At 29.7% G+C, this 19404-nt stretch overlaps 1 protein-coding gene across 2 annotated transcripts; it reads right to left on the reverse strand.

Annotated features, from left to right (window-relative positions):
* Positions 1-2616: 2616 nt before the first annotated feature.
* On the reverse strand, positions 2617-5283 carry LRP1 (Lateral root primordium (LRP) protein-like protein). Of its 2 annotated transcripts, XM_088095047.1 has the most exons (3): positions 5013-5283; positions 3519-4382; positions 2617-3293 (listed from the first exon to the last, which is right to left on the reverse strand). In XM_088095047.1, exons 2-3 carry the CDS (start codon positions 4204-4206, stop codon positions 2932-2934), a joined length of 1050 nt encoding a protein of 349 aa, XP_087951173.1. In that variant the 5' UTR covers positions 4207-4382; positions 5013-5283; the 3' UTR covers positions 2617-2931. The 2 variants fall into 2 exon arrangements, with proteins under 2 accessions (XP_087951173.1, XP_047148513.2); XM_047292557.2 differs by lacking the exon at positions 5013-5283 and having other exon boundaries at positions 3519-4563.
* Between the last annotated feature and the right edge of the window lie 14121 nt (positions 5284-19404).

Raw genomic sequence — 19404 nt, forward strand, 5'->3', positions numbered from 1 at the left:
AATGCAATAACCACAAACAAATAGAATAAGAATTATGGTGAATAATGGCACTTTCCCCCTAAAATGACCTAATTAATTCAAAAAGATAAAAGAAAAATTATGTGTCTGTGCAAGAATAAGATGAAAAACATATGATGCTCACTTGGTATGTAGATAGTGGAATCAAGTAATCAACTAAGCACTGCAACATACAAACATGATGAGCACACATAATAACTACACCAATTTAGTTAATTTATTCACCTAAAAAATTCTCACTGTTTCTTACATAATAAAAATCATCTTGTACACTGCCCACACTGATCAAAAAGTTCTCCAAAGAATCACTGACACCGAAGAATATATGATTGCAGCGTTTTAAACACTGAAAACCCCAAAAGAAGGTAAAATAAGTGAAAAGAATATGCAACAGAAATCACCTTACACAAACAATCATTTTCCTAGAAACCACAAGACTGTGTCTTCGGAAAAATTATATATTCAATCGAAACTTTTAGACTCTCTGGCAGAACCATGATGTTTGGTGAAATAATTCATTGCACATAAGCATTGTCAAATAACAACAAAAGTTGGCGCTGTAAAGACCTTATATCTCTACAAGTTTAACTAAAAAAGAACAGATAGGGCAAACATAAACCAAAATGAAAATGCATATCTCTATACGTGTGTAACAACAGAGAGTGTGTGTAGAAGGATTCACAAACAAAAAATAACCATATGTTTATCCTTTTTTCAAAAAAAATTAAAATGTCTCAGAACATGACAAAATGCAGAAATGATAACTGATCACAGCACCAAGCAAAGGAAGCATAACCAAATTGTTGGCAGAAGCACACCAAGGCAGACACATAAAATTCACCTGTACTACTTAAATGTGAGAAATTCAAGAATAATGTACTCACCAACTCAGACATGTACCTAAATGTACCAACATTTTTGCACCAACCATGTGTCAAAATGGTAGCTTATAGCAGATAATGGGAAGAGTAGTTATCCAATCATTTACAATGGAGAAGAAAACAAATCATATATAGTGTGCTTAAGATCAGATATCTTCGTATACTCCAAATCCCAGAAAGGAAAAAACCAAATAGCCAGCATCAAACAAGCTAGAACTAATATCAACACAAGAAATACCTTCTCTAGGGCACAGACAAATTGTTTAAAATTCCAACAAAACCCTTAAAATGCACTAAACTAAAGACAGGGTAATTGATTCTTCATCAGTGAAAAGTATAGCCAATGATCACTTTTTCATTGACATGATAGGAATGGTGGACAGGTCAGCATTATGATTCAATACCTCACAACACTAAGAAAAAGGTCTAGTACAAAAATGTGATTGCATTCTTCATATTAGTCTATTAATGAACACTATCATACCATGCCACAAACAATCTTATGCTTCATGCACTTTTCAGAAGTAGCAAACACAGGTAACATAAATAAATAAATAAATATGATGTATTGCAATCCACATGACATAATCGTCCGATATATAAAATACTTTCAGACAGCTAAAAGGGGGAAGCATGTGCAGGGAAAGATAATCTAAATATGCAATGAATAGAGACAATCATTCATTTGTTTATCATGGTCGGAATCAGTAACCAAGAATCTAGCCAAAAAAATAAGTGTCACATATTTAACTGCAGTTTCCCCACAATAAAGTATATAAAAGCTGAGTATGCAACTCCGACATCAATTTATCTTGTTGAGAAGTAACATACCAGGCAACTTCTAGGATATCAACATCATTTACTATAATATTGCAAATATTACTATTAAAACAGAAAGGAATACTATTTTAAATCTTAAATAAATGTAACAATCAACTAAAAGGAAAACAATAAGGTGCACTTATTGGTAATGGAAGTTTAGCAGACCAAAATCGAGCAACAGAAGAATTAAATAGCCCTAATTTCAGTTGGAGCAATGCAAAACTAAGTGTTGTAAGGGTTAGAAAATGAAAGATGCAATTAACAGGTATTGCCTGAACTCCAAATTCTAATCGAAGAACAAAAGGAAATAAGAGTACATCAAGTCTTCATGAATGCAGAAACTTTGCAGGTTTCTTACGCATCAAAGATGACCAATAAACTTGGATGAAAAGGACAGACATACAATGATGGTGACATTACAACAACTTATATTGCTCGACTCTAAAGCAGCATCTACTTGTTATATCAACATTTAGTTATTCTACTATTTTTGAACCAACTGAGCTATTACAAAATGACAATTTAGTACTAGCATATATATATATATATCATAGAAATTTAATATTATATTCAGAAAAATGGAAGCAATCCAAAATAAAGAGAAATCATGCTGAAAATACATCTGGCACGCAAAGGACTGAACGCACATCAATAACAACTATAACAAGACATTAACATATATAAATGTATCTTTGTGATGTGCTTTATACTGTAGCTTTTTTGATTTTGGGTATAAGATTACTGTAGATTTCACCTTTTCACCAATTAAAAACTATAATAATGAAAATAAAGAGGGGTAAAATGCAAAAGAGAAGTGATTTGGGTTGAAAAGAAAAAGAGATAATGGTTGGAAACTTGCAATGAATAATGGTATAACTAAAATTAAAATGGTGAACCAAGTAAAACAAGTTTTATCCACCTTTTGTTTCCATTTTGAGTTAATTCAGTACATAAAGAAACTATTTTGTTTAACAGTTAGACAGTGAGGCAGGCTTGACATTCCATGATGATCTCATGCAAATGACAGTGGCCAAATTGGGCGAGAAAGAATAGAATTAAAAACAAGTTGAAAAATAGCAGAAAGAAAAGAGTAACATGCGCAATAGAGATACAAAATCCTAGAAGAAAATTAAAGATTTTGAACCAGAACCTACGTCAGCCACTCCAAGCCCATGTACTAATATCTTGCACTTGGAAAGACCCGTTAAGTTCAATTCATTGGATTACCATAAGCAGAAGAACCCCCAAGCAACCCTCCACCCGAACCTGCATAAACATCAGAAGGATCCATCATCGGAGAAGAAGACACCCCATTTCTCCCCACCCCACCACTCCCTCCGCTTCCACTTCCGCCATTTCCACCACCCAAATGCAACTCAGATAGGTTTGGATACACATCCCTATTCTCCACCCCTTGATCATACAGAAACCCTTTGAACACGTGCCCACCAATCTTCACCACTGCCTGGTACGCGTACTCATCTTGCCCATCCTCCACCGCCGTCACTCTAACACACTTGAAAACCGCCGGTGCACGTACTTGCCCAGGTAATGACTCCTTGAAGCCCGCATCTGCACACAATTCAACCAAACAGCCACAGTTAAACAACCTCCGAACTCCTAGTCAAAGCATGAACCCAAAAGAAACTACAATGCATGAGTTTATGTTTGTGTGTTATCATGCATACTTATCAAGAAAATCTGCAAAATTTAGCATCTAACACTGTGACTGACTGTGGAGGAGAACACACGGGAAACCAAAGGGAAAAAATGTCATTGAGAGAAGAAAGTACAAACCTTGATGGCTAGAGCTAGTGTCAAAGCTTCTGGGAGGGGTGGTGTTAGAAGTGGAAGTGTGAGATGTTGTAGTGGTTTGTGAAGCAATGAGCCTAGGTTTTTTAGTCCCGGAGGTGGAGCCACTGGAACCAGCGACCGCCGCAGTGGCCGAGGTCATGAGCTGGCGCTCTCTCCGGCGTGCGGCGGGAACCCATGTGCTCTTAACATGGGTAGGGCAATCGAAACCTCGACTTTTGCAGCAGGTCCTACACCTTCTATTGGTACAATCTTTCTTGGCCTGGTTTCCGCAATCCTGGCACGTAGTTCCCCCACTACTGGTACCCGAAGCAGTTAAGCCGCCACTGGTTTGAACCAAGTTTCCAGAACTAGTGTTACTTTGGTCGAGAAGCCCCTGCTGCTGTTGCTTCTTCATGTAGTGGCTCTGATGGGGTCCTTGGTCTTGCCAAAACTGAATTCCCCCACCACGTGGCCTGTTTCCGAGGAAGTTGTCGGATTCAAGACACGGCGTGGCGGCAAGAAGAGGGATGACGCCGACGCCGAGTGCAGTGGCTGGGTTGAGGGAATCTGCCATGACGGGGTCGTGCGGGGGCTGTTGCTGGTGGTGGTGATGGTGGAAGGAGGAGGCTGGCGCCACCACGAACATTCCCATTTCGGGGTAATTGATCGACCTATTGGCACCGGACCACATTCCGCTGGTGGGTCCGGTGGCTGCTGCTGGGGCGGCAGGACCAGCATTGAAACCAAGGGAGAGGTCGTCCACGGGGACAGCACGGCCACCGGCAGCAGCAGCAGCGGAAGAACCAGTCGCTGCCCAGTCCGCAAAGGCACCAGAATCTGAAGGTAACCTCCTTGTAGTAGCCACAACTGAAAGTGTTTGATTTCTCAGATCAAAAACAATAAAATAAAAAACAAGATAGAGTTTCCTTGTACTTTTGATGAAGGTAGGATGTATGGTGTGTGGAAAGCACAGAACTATTGAAGAAGATGAAACATAGATCTTATAATAGGTAATAGGTATGTGGTGTTTGTGTGTGTGTATATATATATTTATATATTAAGAATGGTTTATATATTTCGGGTGTATCTAATGCGGGTGTTATTCTTCTCTATGTGGGGTCTGTGGCAGGGAAAGAATTTGTTGGTGGAGGGAAAAGAGAAGTTCTCTTTTGATGGAGTTTGTTGGTGAGAGATGAGATGAGATGGGATGAGATGAGAGATCTTGTTGTTTGTTGGGGGATGAGAGTTGAGTAAACTTAGATTTTTCTCTCTCTATGAAAAGGAAGGGAAAACGAACAACTTCTCTGCTTCTTCTGTTTTCTGCTTCTTCTGCTGCTGCTATTGTGGCTACTACTACTACTGTCACTTTGGCTTTTTTCACAGGAAGAAAAAGTTTTGGTTTCTGAGTAAGAAAGAAAGAAAATCAGTTTCTGAAGGGTCCAGCAGAGTGCAGAGGGAGCAGTGAATGAGAAAATGCAATAACGACTTCTTACTTACTTACTACTGTGTCCCTCTTTCTTTCTTTTTTATCTCTCTCTTCATCTTCTTCCTCCTCCACGACACAAACCTTATAATCTGTAAAATCTGATGTTCTTCCTATGTCTTCCTCGCTTCCTCTGGGCTATGGCTTTCGCTTGTTATGGAAAGTGAAACTGAAAATGGCTTCCTCTCTTCTTCTCTCTCCAATAATCAGCCTCTGATAATAAGTAGTAGAAAGAGAGAGAGAAAGAAGAAGCTAAGAAAGAGAGCATAAAGACTTTTGTTCTCTTGTTTTTGTAATTTTATGGAGTCTCTAAGAACTCACATGACGCCACTCATTACTTGTGGGCTCTGGCGCGTGGAAGTCACTCCCCCACCACTCACGTCTCAATCTTCTTAATGAGAAAGATAGGCGCGTGCACACAATTAGGGTATTTGGATGTTATTTATTTTTGAGAATAAAATTAAAGCATGCTGTTGAGTAGCACTGAGCTATATACTGTAGTCTATAATCTAAGGTGTCATCCATATCTTTTCCTTTTTTCCTAAGATAGTCCTTCCAACCCATATCTATGAATTCTTTTCTATAGATCGTCTTTGTCAGATTTCAATTTATTCACTCTCACAAAACCTTTCTCTTTTCTTTCTGCATGTCCTCACATGACACTAATTTTCATTATGCTCTTCTTCTTTCTTCATCATTCTATATCAAAATCTTCTCACTTTCAGCTTATACATCTGCATTCTCTCTATCAACTAACTACAGCAAATCTTCAACCAAATAATAATAATTACCATACTACTCAATAAATTCACATTATCATTTCATACAATACTCAATCATTTTGCTGCTGGTTGTTGGGTGTTTCATATTATTCTTTGTAGACAATAACTTGTAGCCGAAATTTCCCACTTATTCTTCTCAGATTTAGCTTTCTTGCGTGTAGTCTGTGTGCAAGTTCTTAACTAGAAATTAAGGTATTCAATTATACTTTTTATTCATAAATACATTAATATCAAGAAGCACTGTAGCCCTGACATAGGATTGGATTAGAACTATACAAAACTGTGCACTTTAAGGAATTGTTTATTGTTATATATATATAATCAAAGTTAACACTGATAATCACTTTATATTGACTAATATATATATATAACTTTTAAGAAAATTATTCCACAGTAAAAATGGAAACTGTTTTTTACACTTTTAGTCTTCTTCAATGTTAATTCAAATATGCTTATAGAAATTAGGTTGTACTGATATTTGTGTTTTCATATGTAAACCGATGTGCTCTTTTAATATTTGATATTAAATTTGAATATAGAATTCTAGTTAAAAATATCATCTTATCATAAAATAATGTGACTTGGTAGAAAAATAACTGGTTTGGTGAGAACAAAAATTATATATATCTCTTATGTTATTGAAAGATATTTACATGTATAGAATATGTGTTTAATCTTTTCAATAAAAAAAAAAAGTATAGTTATCACAGTAGTTCTTTAATGTAAATTTCATTTATTGCATTACATAATAGTATAGTTTTCTGTCACAGTGAGACTCAATATATATAATATATTTTTGTTTTAGTGGGGGAATATAGCTCAAATGTTGGACCTTTCTGTTTAAAAGGTAAAATCAGGGCATACAATACAATTGAAGTAAAATCTCCATATCAATAATATATAATGTTTTACAAACTAATTTAAAATAAAATGGGAAGAAAAATTCAAAAATATTAAATTAAGCCTACCCTAAATTACTCTTTAGTACAATTTTATTAAACATATCAATTTAAACACATTTCTCATTACTTACCAACTATATATATTTAAGCAAAGAAATATAACACTGAATTTTATACCTTGACATGCTTGAAGTAACAGCTTTGATAAAAGATTAGAGAATGCTCTTCTTTTTCTAGTGTAATAATACATAAAATTAAACTCCATCAATGAAACTTTCTGTATTATTATATTTTTAATATTACTTAAAAGTATTTTATTTGAAATGGTATAAAAAAAATACTTTTTGAGTAACAATTAATGCATGTACATGTTTCAAGGTATCTATATATTTGTTTATCATAGATTAATTTAAGTTTATAATGATTTATCTGTAAAAGAAAAGCTAAATCATATTGGAATCTAAATTCATCCTCTGGCATGATAGTAAATAGAGTGTTCGAGCTACTTTTTTAAGTAAAATAATCACATTTGTGGTGACAGTTTTTGAGACAGATTTTGAGAAGCTTTTACTAGTTTCTTTTTTTTTTCTTTCTTGAACCTAATATAAGCAGTTCCAAAGTTAGTTGTCTTTTTATAGACATTGCATGAGAGACATGAAATTAATATTTGTATTTACTAAAATAGAAAGATAAGGTACAGATCTAGAGCAGTGAAAATTCCTCTGCTTGAAATAAAATGCATTTATCAAATTTGAAAAAAAAATATTTTTACAAAGACAAAAGGAATATGTCATGAGTTTCGATAAATTCAGATGAGACTCCTTGAAGGGACAAAACAATATCACCATTGTTTTTCTGAACATGCTCAGATTCATGATAAATAACACCAAACACTCAAAGTCATCATCATATCATACGTGAATTCAGACCAAACCATACAATAAACTTGGATAAATAAATAAAATCTAACTAATTTTATTTTGCAAAAGGAATTCTTTTATTCATAATATAAAACAATTTACATGCTTAATTAATCACATATTATGTTAAGATGATTTTTAAGTTAATTATAAAAAAAAATGGCTAAATTTTTATTGTTTAACCCTTTACCACTATGTCAAAATAAATGTCCCTACTTTGTGGATCATTTATAATAGATAGTCATAAAATCAATAGGTATGATAATTATTATGAGAGAGGAGTTAATTTTTTTTATTAATCAAACTCATATTTGCTCAATCAAACTTAAGAAAATTCAAAGTGAATTGAATTCATATAAACTCAAATAGGTGATGATGTTTGTAATTAAAGTCAGAAAACGAGAATGAAAATGTGTGAACACAATGTGGTGTAAATGAAGCAAAGCATCAAAGGTAAATTAATTTAAAAGTCCACTAAGAAACAATCTTTTGTTGTGGTTTACAGCACTCATTGTACCTCAAAAAAAGACTATATTAATTCTATTCACATGTACACATATTGTGTACTTCTAGGAATCCTCCAACGTACTTATTGGTCACAAAAGTTTCTTCTTTTTCCCTTTACAAATGAGGTTGCAAGATGAAATGAATGTGCTTGCTGCTTTACATTTCATATAGTGTTGTTTTCTGCAAGTTTCTTATGCAACAAGGACAATACATAAAACAAGAATATGAGGAAAAGACCCTTCAAATCTTCCGTGACTGTGCATGCATAGCATCGAATGTTATTGGCCTTCACTGTCAAATTCTTCCTTTTCACATGTTTGTGTGTCTTGAAAGATTAAAAAGGATAAATCCAAACTTATTTAAATGAGTCCAATTTATCAAATTTAAAGTGGAATGTAACTTTTTTTCTTTATTTTTTAACTAAAAAATAAATACCTATCTAACATGTCCATTTTATAATTATTTTAACTATTTAACTAAGAATAAACGTGTTATTCCAAAATGTATACTTACCACAAACACAATTATATACTTTCAACAAACAAATTATTTTAAAATAAAAAATAACATAATATATGCAGTTATATATATTTTAACATTTTTCTTGTCTTAACAAAATAATATGAATAACGAGTTAAGAAAATAAATATGGATTAAATTAACTTGATTCTCAATTACCACATGCAAATAATATAGTTTGTTATACACACTCAATTAATATAGTTGTGAACGTAGTTGGACTGCTTTTTAATGAAGGTTTGAATCTAAAAGCTAAATTGAAATTAACAAGCACCAACTAAACTTTATTTTCTAATATAATCTTAGTGAGTGAGTGAGTGTGTGTCAAATAAATTTGTACATAATTTAGGGGAAAAAAAAGGAAACACTTGTATTGTTCAGTGTAATTATGAAATTTTAAAACCATAATTACACTTAAAAAATCTATTATTTATAAAATGAAAAGTAACAAAATCTGTCACTCTTGTCGGAGTTTTTAATAGATCACCAGCCTTACCTAACTTGGGACACTCTCACAAACATAAAAATTGTATTTTCTATAAAACTCATATACACTCATAAAAGTATGAAAGTGAAAGATCAAAGACAAGCAGACAAAATTCTCTACTGCCATTAGCAAATTCACTGCTTAATGAAGTGATCAAAATTAAAAACAATGCAATCACAGCTGCACAATATAAACTTGAATTAAAGAATTAGCAAGTGAAATATTTGTTTTTTTCATAGTGTACATTCTGAATGAGGTAAAACAGAAAATTTAAGAAAGAAAGTTGGCAGAAGAGAATTTCTAGGTAATATTTTTTTATGTTTGCTCAGTATTATCAACTTTTATTACAAAATTTAATTCTATTTAGATAATAAATCAAACCAACATCAAATTTTTGTATCTTAAATAAACAACAAAATAAAAGTCAGGGTTTAATCAAGAAAGCTTCAACTTGTATATGTGTTCATCGTACTTTATTTTATTTTCAAACATGCTGATCCCACTTGTATAATTTTTCTGTTGTTAGTTTCTTTACATGATCAACTCGAGCTAAATAAATCTCCAAATAACCCAAGAAATAAATAAACTAAACGTTTTGTAAGAGTAAGTATATGACTAAAATTTTCTCAAATATTTATCATTTAAAACCATTAAATAAATATATTTCTATACTTGATAAACTGATGTATGAAAAAAAAAACTGTAAATGTATACTTTATAAAAGTATGGTGATTTAAACTTTATACGTAAAACGTGTCTATGAATAGTAAAAATGAAACTTTTCTAAAAATAAAAGAACTTGGAAGTTAATTACAAAGGCCAAGGAAAAAGTTTGATGAGTGGTGTGGCGCGTGTAAGACGATGCATGGTGGCTGTAAGTAAGTAGCCATAAACTTTTACGTGAGAAAACAAGAAAGAAAGAAACACGAAAACGAAAAATAAAAGAACATAATGGGAAAAAGCTTTCACTTCTTTGCCTTTTTGTCTAAGCTCGTGTCTTAAGAGCCATTAATTAGCCGTGAAACTTTTCGACAAGATGATTATTGAAGAATGGCCTCAAGGTGTTTGATAAAACACGTGAAACAAAGAAAAACAACATGGTATGGTACTATGTAATTGTGAGATAACATCATTTTTTTTTTGTAAATTTTACTGACAAATTAGTTTTATTTTATTGTTTTAAAGGTATTGTTTTTGCAATAGATTGAGATTAATGAAAAGGTGATAAGAAAGAGTGAAAGAAAGAAATGGGGTTGTGGGGACATGAGTTAAATATGGTGTTTGAGTGTTCACATCACCGAGTGAGTTGTCTCAAGGTTCATTCAATTATCTCTTGTATGGTATTAAAGACACGTGTTGTAAGTTGTAAGCGTGTGTGTGGAAACCGTTCTATATAATCTTCTCTCTCGTTGTGTTAATGATGCACTTCAAAACTAATCTTTTCTTTTCCACACTCTCTAAACTCTGCTTAAGACCACCTTAAAACTCTTCAATTAGTAATATTTATGTTCCCTTCTTTGCAATTATTATTATTATTTTGTTTGTGTTTGTGGGGTCGGTGTTAAATCGATTATAATTATAATTAGATGCTTTAAAAATGTTTATTATATTTGGAGAAGCATGGATGCGATGTTAAAGAAGTGGATTTGATGATTCTCCATGATGAAGATAAGAAGGGTTATTGTTTTTGGTTGAAAGAGAAAGAGAAAGAGAAAGGGGAAAAGTGCATGATATTATAATCGTAAATGTGTTACTCGAGTAGCATACCTTTAATTTCCACCGACCAAAAATTGTTTATCTTATACTTCAAAATGAAAAGCCAAAAGCATCTAAACCAAACCATGCATCCTCATAATTCACTCTATGGCCTTCTTTTTATGCTTTCTACAAACACGTACGTTTCTTCTAGAACTATGCTTTTTCTTTCACAAACATCTCCAAATGGAATATCACCTTCCAAAAATTCCTTAAATTCACAATTACACTTAAACGTACTTAATAAATGCAAATATAATATAATTGTGCAAATGAAATTTGTGTTTATAGAAAAAAAATTATTAGGTGATCGTTAATTTAGTTTGCTCGTATAAAATAATTAGATGTTTATATTTTTATTTAATTTTCATGTCCTAAATTATAGACATCATATATTTTTTTTCTATTTTCGAAACCCTCGTGTACTGAATTAGATTCAGATATTTGTTTCTTTTATACTATTTTCATTCAAATAACAATAAATCTATATGACTTACTATATGTAATTTTTTTTTTCTTTTTGTAACGTATAATAAATTTTAAGAACCACCGTTAACAGTATTAGTAAAGTCATTATCATTTCTTTTAGAATTTTAAATTCAATATACAAATTAAAATGTCTCAACATAATGTTTACTTCTTGCAAATAATTATATTCTTAATAACCATATATCATATAACATTCAGAATAACATATATTTTTATTCAGACATAATATGTGCAATTATCGTTTATCACATTTAATAACTTGAAAAATATAATGAAACACACAAATATCAACACAAAATTAAAAGAGAAAATGATTTATTTAAAATTTATCAAAATTAAAATAGTGCCAGTGCGCGAGATTACTATTTGAAATTACTGTTTTATTTATTTATTATTTTCTATAAAATTAACTTGAAAAAAGGAATATATAATTAAATCTAAAGTTAGAAAATAGATTAATACTTAAAACAACATTAGTCTGTTTAATTTCCAACATTATATACATCATTAAAGTAAGTTTTCTGCTATCAGAAGCTATATTGCTCCATTCCCATGATTCCTGATACGATTTCAACAATTAATGATTGTCATTTTCATCATAACGGCCATCATTCAACCGTGCAATATCGATTTGTGAATTGCACAATTACAATCATAGAGTTCTATTTGAATCTGCCATAAAGTATTTATTGGGATAATTTGTCATAATACCCTAAAGAAAAACATGTCTTCCCTGTTAAAATGACGAATCTGAGTAAACACATCAAGTAAAAATCTAAGGATATAAAATGATAAATAGAAATAAATTAAAGAACACAGACTTAAAAGAATATGTTCGAAAACATTTTAGTAAAGCTTCACAAGATTGCATGCTGTGATGTTAAAAAATTAAATTTTAAACTTAACTTAATTTCATAAAATTAACTTTTAAAATAAGGTTTACATCCATTAAAACTGTTTTTTTTAATTGATGTAAAACTAAACTGTTCTTGTTTTTAATTGATGTAAAACTTTCAACATAAAAGATTTTACCTAACTCAGAAAAATTTTAGATTAGCTTAAGATTTTACATTAATATAATTGTCTTCTAGCTCTTAGGAGAAAGATTTCAGTATATAAATATGAAATTTAATTATGTCATGAAATTATTATTCGTTTTATAAATCTTTGACTTTATTGGTTTCTGTATTTTTTTTTATCGAATGTCATATAACTTTTTCTTTATCAGATTTCATCTAATAGGAGGTGGTTGATAATATGAAAAATATACCTTGTTATAACTTTTATTGGTTTCTGTATTTTTTTTTTATCATTTTCTTACTTTAGATTTTTAGTGTGGCTAGAATGAACTATCCTAATTACATAAAGTTATGGTTTGTAATCCATTATATATTAGTGTGAGTTAAGTGTTAATTTTGGGTGAATTTAGCTTAACACGATTATTCTCAAAAGAAGTCTTTTTAGTGTTTAAACTTATGTGGGAGGTGAATATATTCATGCAGTCCAAAATCTTAATTTATAAGGTAGAAAAAAATTATAAGACTGTTACATAGACAAAAGACATTTGCACGATAATGAAGTGTTTATTAGATTTCTTTCAAAGTTAAAAGTGTTTGTAATTATACGTATCTTCAATATTTAAAGAAAGATGATAATTGTTGTATGAAAATTTATTCTAGATAATATTAATTTATGGTTTATGATTCTAATAAGATTTCCACGGTGATACTCTCTCTATGAAAACATGTAAATTTGATGATTCAATAAAATTCTCAATATCATCATATAGACTTAATAAACATATTTTATTTTAAAAATTAAACATGTGTATATTATATTCCATTCATATAAATACACTATACATTTATAATAATATTATAATAATAAATGTGTAATTTGTGTCCAGTAAACAAATTGTATTATATAGATCAAAATTATCAATTTTACCACATGTTTGAAAATCACATAATAAAGAAAATAATTTCTTTATATGATAAGAAATTAATGTTGTCAAAGAGAAACATGTGAATAAAAACAAAAACTTAAGTAAAAATATACAATAAATTTAACTAATTTGACATCTTAAGTCTTATACCTACACAATAAATTTAACTAATTCGACGTATTAAATCTCACGTTCAGAATACTCAATAAATATATTATTATTTTTTAAACAAAAATTACAAACTTTTATACAATTTTTAAGATAAAATTATAAATCCCTATTGTATAATATTTTATCGATAAAATTACATTTATTATGAGTGGCATAGGTTTAGAGACACACATCACTAATAATTACAACAGTGGAAAATTTGCAGTGATTAATCATTGAAAAAATGTGGTTTGATTCTTATATTTTTGATGAAATTTGATTTAATAATGTATTTTCAAAACTACTTAGTTTTCCTTGTCTAAAATTTGTTCCTTTCATATGATTTTGTTATTTGTTTTGAAAATAAAAGTGATCAATCATAAACTAAAACATAAAAACATAATTTTTTATTAAGAAATTCCCAAACAGAAGAAAAAGGGAGAATGGAAGACAGATAGGTGAAGAAAGAAAGTGAGTCACATCAAAAGTAAAGTCCAAAAATGTCAACAAAAGTCGCATCACCGTCCAATCCCATACGCACCGTTGACTCTGAAACAGTGTGCCACAAATTACGAATGAAATCAATGAATGACTGAGAAAAAAAAGCAGCAGTAGCAGTACAACCCCAACATTAATAAATCAAATATATTAAATCCAACAAATTTCAATTAATAAAACCTATGGAAGGACAAATTCACCTCAATTCCTGGAACTGGTAGGACACATTTTCATGAATCAAATAAAAAAATCTTTGTTTCTCAACCCAGTTTACTTATTTCTATTTTTTTTAATATATTTAGAAGTGAATTTGTTGAAACTCTCTTATCGACTATAGATAAAACTAATTCATATTTTACAAGTCGGTTTTGTGAGTTGAGTTAGGCTTAAAATCCACTTTTGACATGTATCAAAGTCATGGTTAGAGCCTATCCTAGCGATATTTGTTATTTGCTGAGCATATTGTTTCATCCGCTATCGGATCATTCATTAAAAATGTCTAATCCCACATGGATCACACATAGACTAGAAATAAGGTCAATTCATATTTATAAGTGGATGGAAACCTTATCCTACAAACTGATTTTATACTATTTTAAGAGGTGGACTTTAAGTTTAACTCAACTTTACTATAAAAGATAAGGTTTGCACTCACTTTTACTACAAAAAGTAAGGTTTGCACTCACTTATATATTATAATTTGGTCTTATATATTATAATTTGATCTTATATCTAATCGATGTGAGAATTTTAAAATATTCTTCGTTTAAATGAAAAAATAAATTACTCCCAAAATATAGTTGTGTTATGGTAACGAGCATGATTGTTATAAGAAAACAATATTGTGATGGTTATGTAGAAAGCATAATACGGTTATTGGAACAAAGTTGCAGAATCTAGGATTTTGTCCTAACGTTGTAAATGAAATTTGTTGGAGATTTTGGTTTCTCAAATGGTGGGAGGAAGGTCAGAGAGTGGGCTCAATGCTCAACATAATTTCCTTTGCCTATGGTAGACAGCATGCCAAATTCTCCATCATTGAACTTCTTCAATACAAGAACCATGAAATCCTCAATATTTTGGTCTATGTTTCTGTTTTTCCATACTGTTGTTAATTTGTGAATATTAAGCATTGAATATTTTGAATTTTTTTATATATTTCAAAATAGAAAGCAGAGAGAGATTTTTTTTTTAATTTTATTATATTTAAATAGATTAAAATAAATATGTATAAAAATTCATTTTTTATTTTATTTCAGGAGAATTTAGTAAAACATTGTTTATTTTCTCTCTAGAGTTTCTCTATAATTCTAAGCAGTTAATTGTTTCCATAAAAAAATATATTAATAAGAAAATAGCACTTAATGAATCAAGATAATGCAAATAAATGTTTTATTAAAGTAAAGTTTTGGTTTCTTGCCACTAATTCAACTCATTTTTTTCTTAATTTTGTATTCTACTTAAGAAAACATGTTGAATATTGGACTAAAACTTTATAGAAATTCAATAACTTAAGTTTAGACTTTTGTATCATTGTAGAGTTTCTAGTTAATTTAACTTTCAGATAAGAGAGATTAATCAAATTAAATCTTCTAAGTTAATATTAAATAAATCGTTTTATAGGTTGGATTTAAGTAAAATATTGTGTATAGGATACATATCTGGATAAAGATGAGGTTATATTATATTAGGTGGAATTTGAAGATTGAGATAGATATCTTTAAGTTTAAGTAATTTATAATGAATATTGAATGTAACATAATAAATGCAATATAATAATCATAATAATAATAATAATACAACTCATGAAATATCTAACAACTCAAACACATAGCATTAGATTTGGTAACATAATTATGAGCACTAGAATTTTCACTCTAAATAATATGAATAATATTTGTTGGTTTAAGGTTTGTAAGTGTGTGTCCACGTAAGCCTCATGTAAAGGTGTGTTTGGATGATAGAGCTGAAAGAATGGAGCAACACATGATAGATTAATGGATGTTCTGAACACATTTTGCATTTGGTGTCATGCAATGTTTTTGTGGATTTCGAGAACATCATATTCAGATAACTTTTTTCAATTAGTTTTGAAATATTTTTTCTTAAAGATGTAAAAGATATAATTTGACAACATTTGTGTTATTATGTGATTGGTCCAAAATTATTTCATTATCAATAATAATAATTATAAAATCTGAACATAGATCAATCACATGATGATACGTAGATGATATTAAAATGTTATAAAAAAATATTGTCAAAATATTATTATCTATTAAAAACATGATGAATTGGCTGAGAGTTTATCCATGCATGATGCTATATATGCTATGGTGTATATATCTATATATATATATATATATATATATATATATATATATATATATATATATATATATATATATATATATATATATCTATATATATATATATACATGAAAGAAAAAGAAACTTTGAACTCTTTTATGAGTGCTTAATTATGAAATCTAGCTATGTTATTGATTCTTGTTCTGCAAAGTACAAACTCATATCTCTGTGCAAAATTTGACTGCTATCCTCCCTATACTTTGACTCTACATGCCTACATATGTAGTTCTCCAAACCTCTCAACTAACCCTAAAACTTGCATGCAATTGTCATTTTCCTTCCCCAAACTCACGAATATTTCGAGTACCTTTACTTTCAAAATTAACACAATACATACAAAAAGGTTTACTGTTTCTCTTTCATTTTATATAATAACATAAAATTAAGTCAATCATAGTTAATATTTTGTGTTTTAGCTTAAATAATACTCTTTCTATTTTGTAAGATTTATTCAATATAGTTTTTTTTTCTTTTACATGTTTAATATAGTTTTAATTTTGTCATTTTTTTTTTGTTTAAATTGTTAAGGGAAATGTGAATAATGTTTATCACATGATAATTCGTTATTTTTTATTCTTTTAATATTTTAAAGGAAAATTCTACTTTTTAATTTTTTCTTAATTTAAAAATATTTATCCACATATCAATTCAATCGTCTGATAATGATTTATATTCCATCTAATATCAATTTTAATTAATTTTATTTAATTTAATCCCAATTTTATTTAAAATAAAGAATTTTGTGTCTCTTAAAGAGACTAAATTTAATTTTATATAAATATTATGCAAAAATTTATTTTGTATTGTTTATTTTAATCTATGTATTTCTTCATTTAATTTGATAATATAATTTTTAACAAATAAATTGAATTATATATATATATATATATAATTGTAAATTTTAATGCAATATATAACACATTATGAAAATCATTTTTAATTTGCTTGTATAAAAATAAATAAAGATTTGAAGTATATGATAGGAGTTTGAACTTGAAAATAAATGCGTAAACATTAGGTTTAATCTTTTTTGACGTCCCTATTTGTGTAGGAATGTCTCAGATAGGTCTCATTTTCTAAAGTGTATCAAAATGGTCCTTAATTTTGAAAATTTATATCAATTGAGTCCTTTCCGTTAAGTTGGCTGGACGGCGTTAAAAAAATTGATGAGTGAGATGCTGAGATGACGAACGAACGCTAGTCCACCAGCGAACGAACGCTCGTCCACCAGCGAACGAACGCTCGTCCACCAGCGAACGAACGCTCGTCCACCAGCGAACGAACGCTCGTCCACCAGCGAACGAACGCTCGTCCACCAGCAAACGAACGCTCATCCACCAGCGAACGAACGCTCGTCCACCAGCGAACGAACGCTCGTCGACCTCTTACCGCTGGACGACCGTTCGTTCCACACTGGATGACCGTTCGTTCGGTGGTCGCCGAGCGTGCGTTCGCTTGTGGACGAGCGTTCGTTCGGTGGTGGACGAGCGTTCGTTCGTCATCTCAGCATCCACTTATCAATTTTTTTAACGTCGTCCAGCCAACTTAACGGAAAGGACTCAATTGATAATTTTCAAAATTAAGGACCATTTTGATATACTTTAGAAAACGAGGACCTATCTGAGACATTCCTACACAAATAGGGACGTCAAAAAGATTAAACCTAAACATTAATAAGGATGAAAGAGTTTCACGTACTAGTAAATATATTTCTATCCTCTGTATAAAATTATGGGTAGCTTGAAACGATGCTTAACAGAGAAATAAGACTACTGACTTGGTGATTTAAAAACTAGATATATAAGTCATAATTGTTAACTTTTTTTAATTGCATTAAAAGATAGAAAAAAAGGTACTAGTGTATGAGAAACAAATTTTATATAACAAATATTCTCTACTAATAAAACTAATTTTGTTGTATGAAATTAAACGGCTTAAAAACTAAAAATATGAATTTTGATAAAAAAAATATCATTACACTATTTATATTGATTTAAAATATTTATATTGATTTGACACGTAATATTATTGTAACTTCACATAACACAATATTAATTTTACATGTAAACAAAAAATTTTAAATTAAGAAAAATATTAAAAAAATCATATATGACATATAGGTTTGTCTTCTATTAACGATTTAAATATTATTAAAACAATTAAGAGTTTGTTGGACATAAAAAAAAATCAATAAAAATAGGAATAAAAATAATATTTAACCAAAAATAAAACAAATTCATATATATGTGATGTTTTCATCATGAGATGTTTCCATTATGTGATGTTGATTATATGAGATTAAATTAAGAATAAATTCCATATATCATAATTATACTTCAAAAATCTAGATTTGTGTCCTCATGAGTGCTTCTGTTTTTTTATTTTTTATATCTTCGTTTTATTAGACAAGATAGGGAAGACTATTGATGTTGGGAAGTTTTTTATGATAAAGATTATTATTAATGGTCCAGTTCAAAAGTCCAATTCACTGTAGAATTCTAGATGAGTTAGCTACATTGAATCTTGGCTTGTTTAATTCGCTATTAATTATTCTAATTTTTTATATAAACAAAGCATGTTCTAGATGTTTGGATAGGGAAATGCAAAAATTTCTCTCTATTAAGTAAATACAACAATTAACGAAAATAAATAAGTTATATTGAAAAGATGTTCAATTTAATTTTTTGCTATATTGTTTCTTTTTTAACGTAAAACTATTCATTATTTCTTTACTTTTATATTAAAATATTTAATTCCAAAAAAAAAATCGCCGAACAACCTCCAATTGATCATCGAGAAAGGAAATTTTTCTTATTTGACTCCTACAAGGAAAACTGTCTTCTTTATGTTTCTCAGTCTTAGATATAAAGAAGAAAGTTTAATTTTTCATTTTTTTTTGGTTAATATTTTCTAATCCTCTTTTAAACCATTGTAATTAGGGTTTTGTAGATGTGAAGAGACTAAATATTTAATTTGAAATTTATATGCACTTAATTTTTTTTATTTTTTTCATTTCAAATTTCAACATGATATATTGATATTTTTGCAATAAATTGATATCAATGCATTGATATTTTTGCAA

The sequence above is a fragment of the Vigna umbellata genome, chromosome 1 (assembly GCF_029865625.1).
Source record: "Vigna umbellata cultivar VRB3 chromosome 1, Vumbellata_1.0, whole genome shotgun sequence".
Taxonomy (NCBI): Eukaryota; Viridiplantae; Streptophyta; class Magnoliopsida; order Fabales; family Fabaceae; genus Vigna; species Vigna umbellata.

Excerpts from the sequence above, each read along its gene's own strand:
- LRP1 (XM_088095047.1), bottom strand. The coding sequence starts at position 4,206 with ATGTGGTCCGGTGCCAATAGGTCGATCAATTACCCCGAAATGGGAATG. Across the intron at positions 3,294-3,518 it reads CACTAGCTCTAGCCATCAAG|ATGCGGGCTTCAAGGAGTCA; the intron begins GTTTGTACTTTC and ends AATTGTGTGCAG.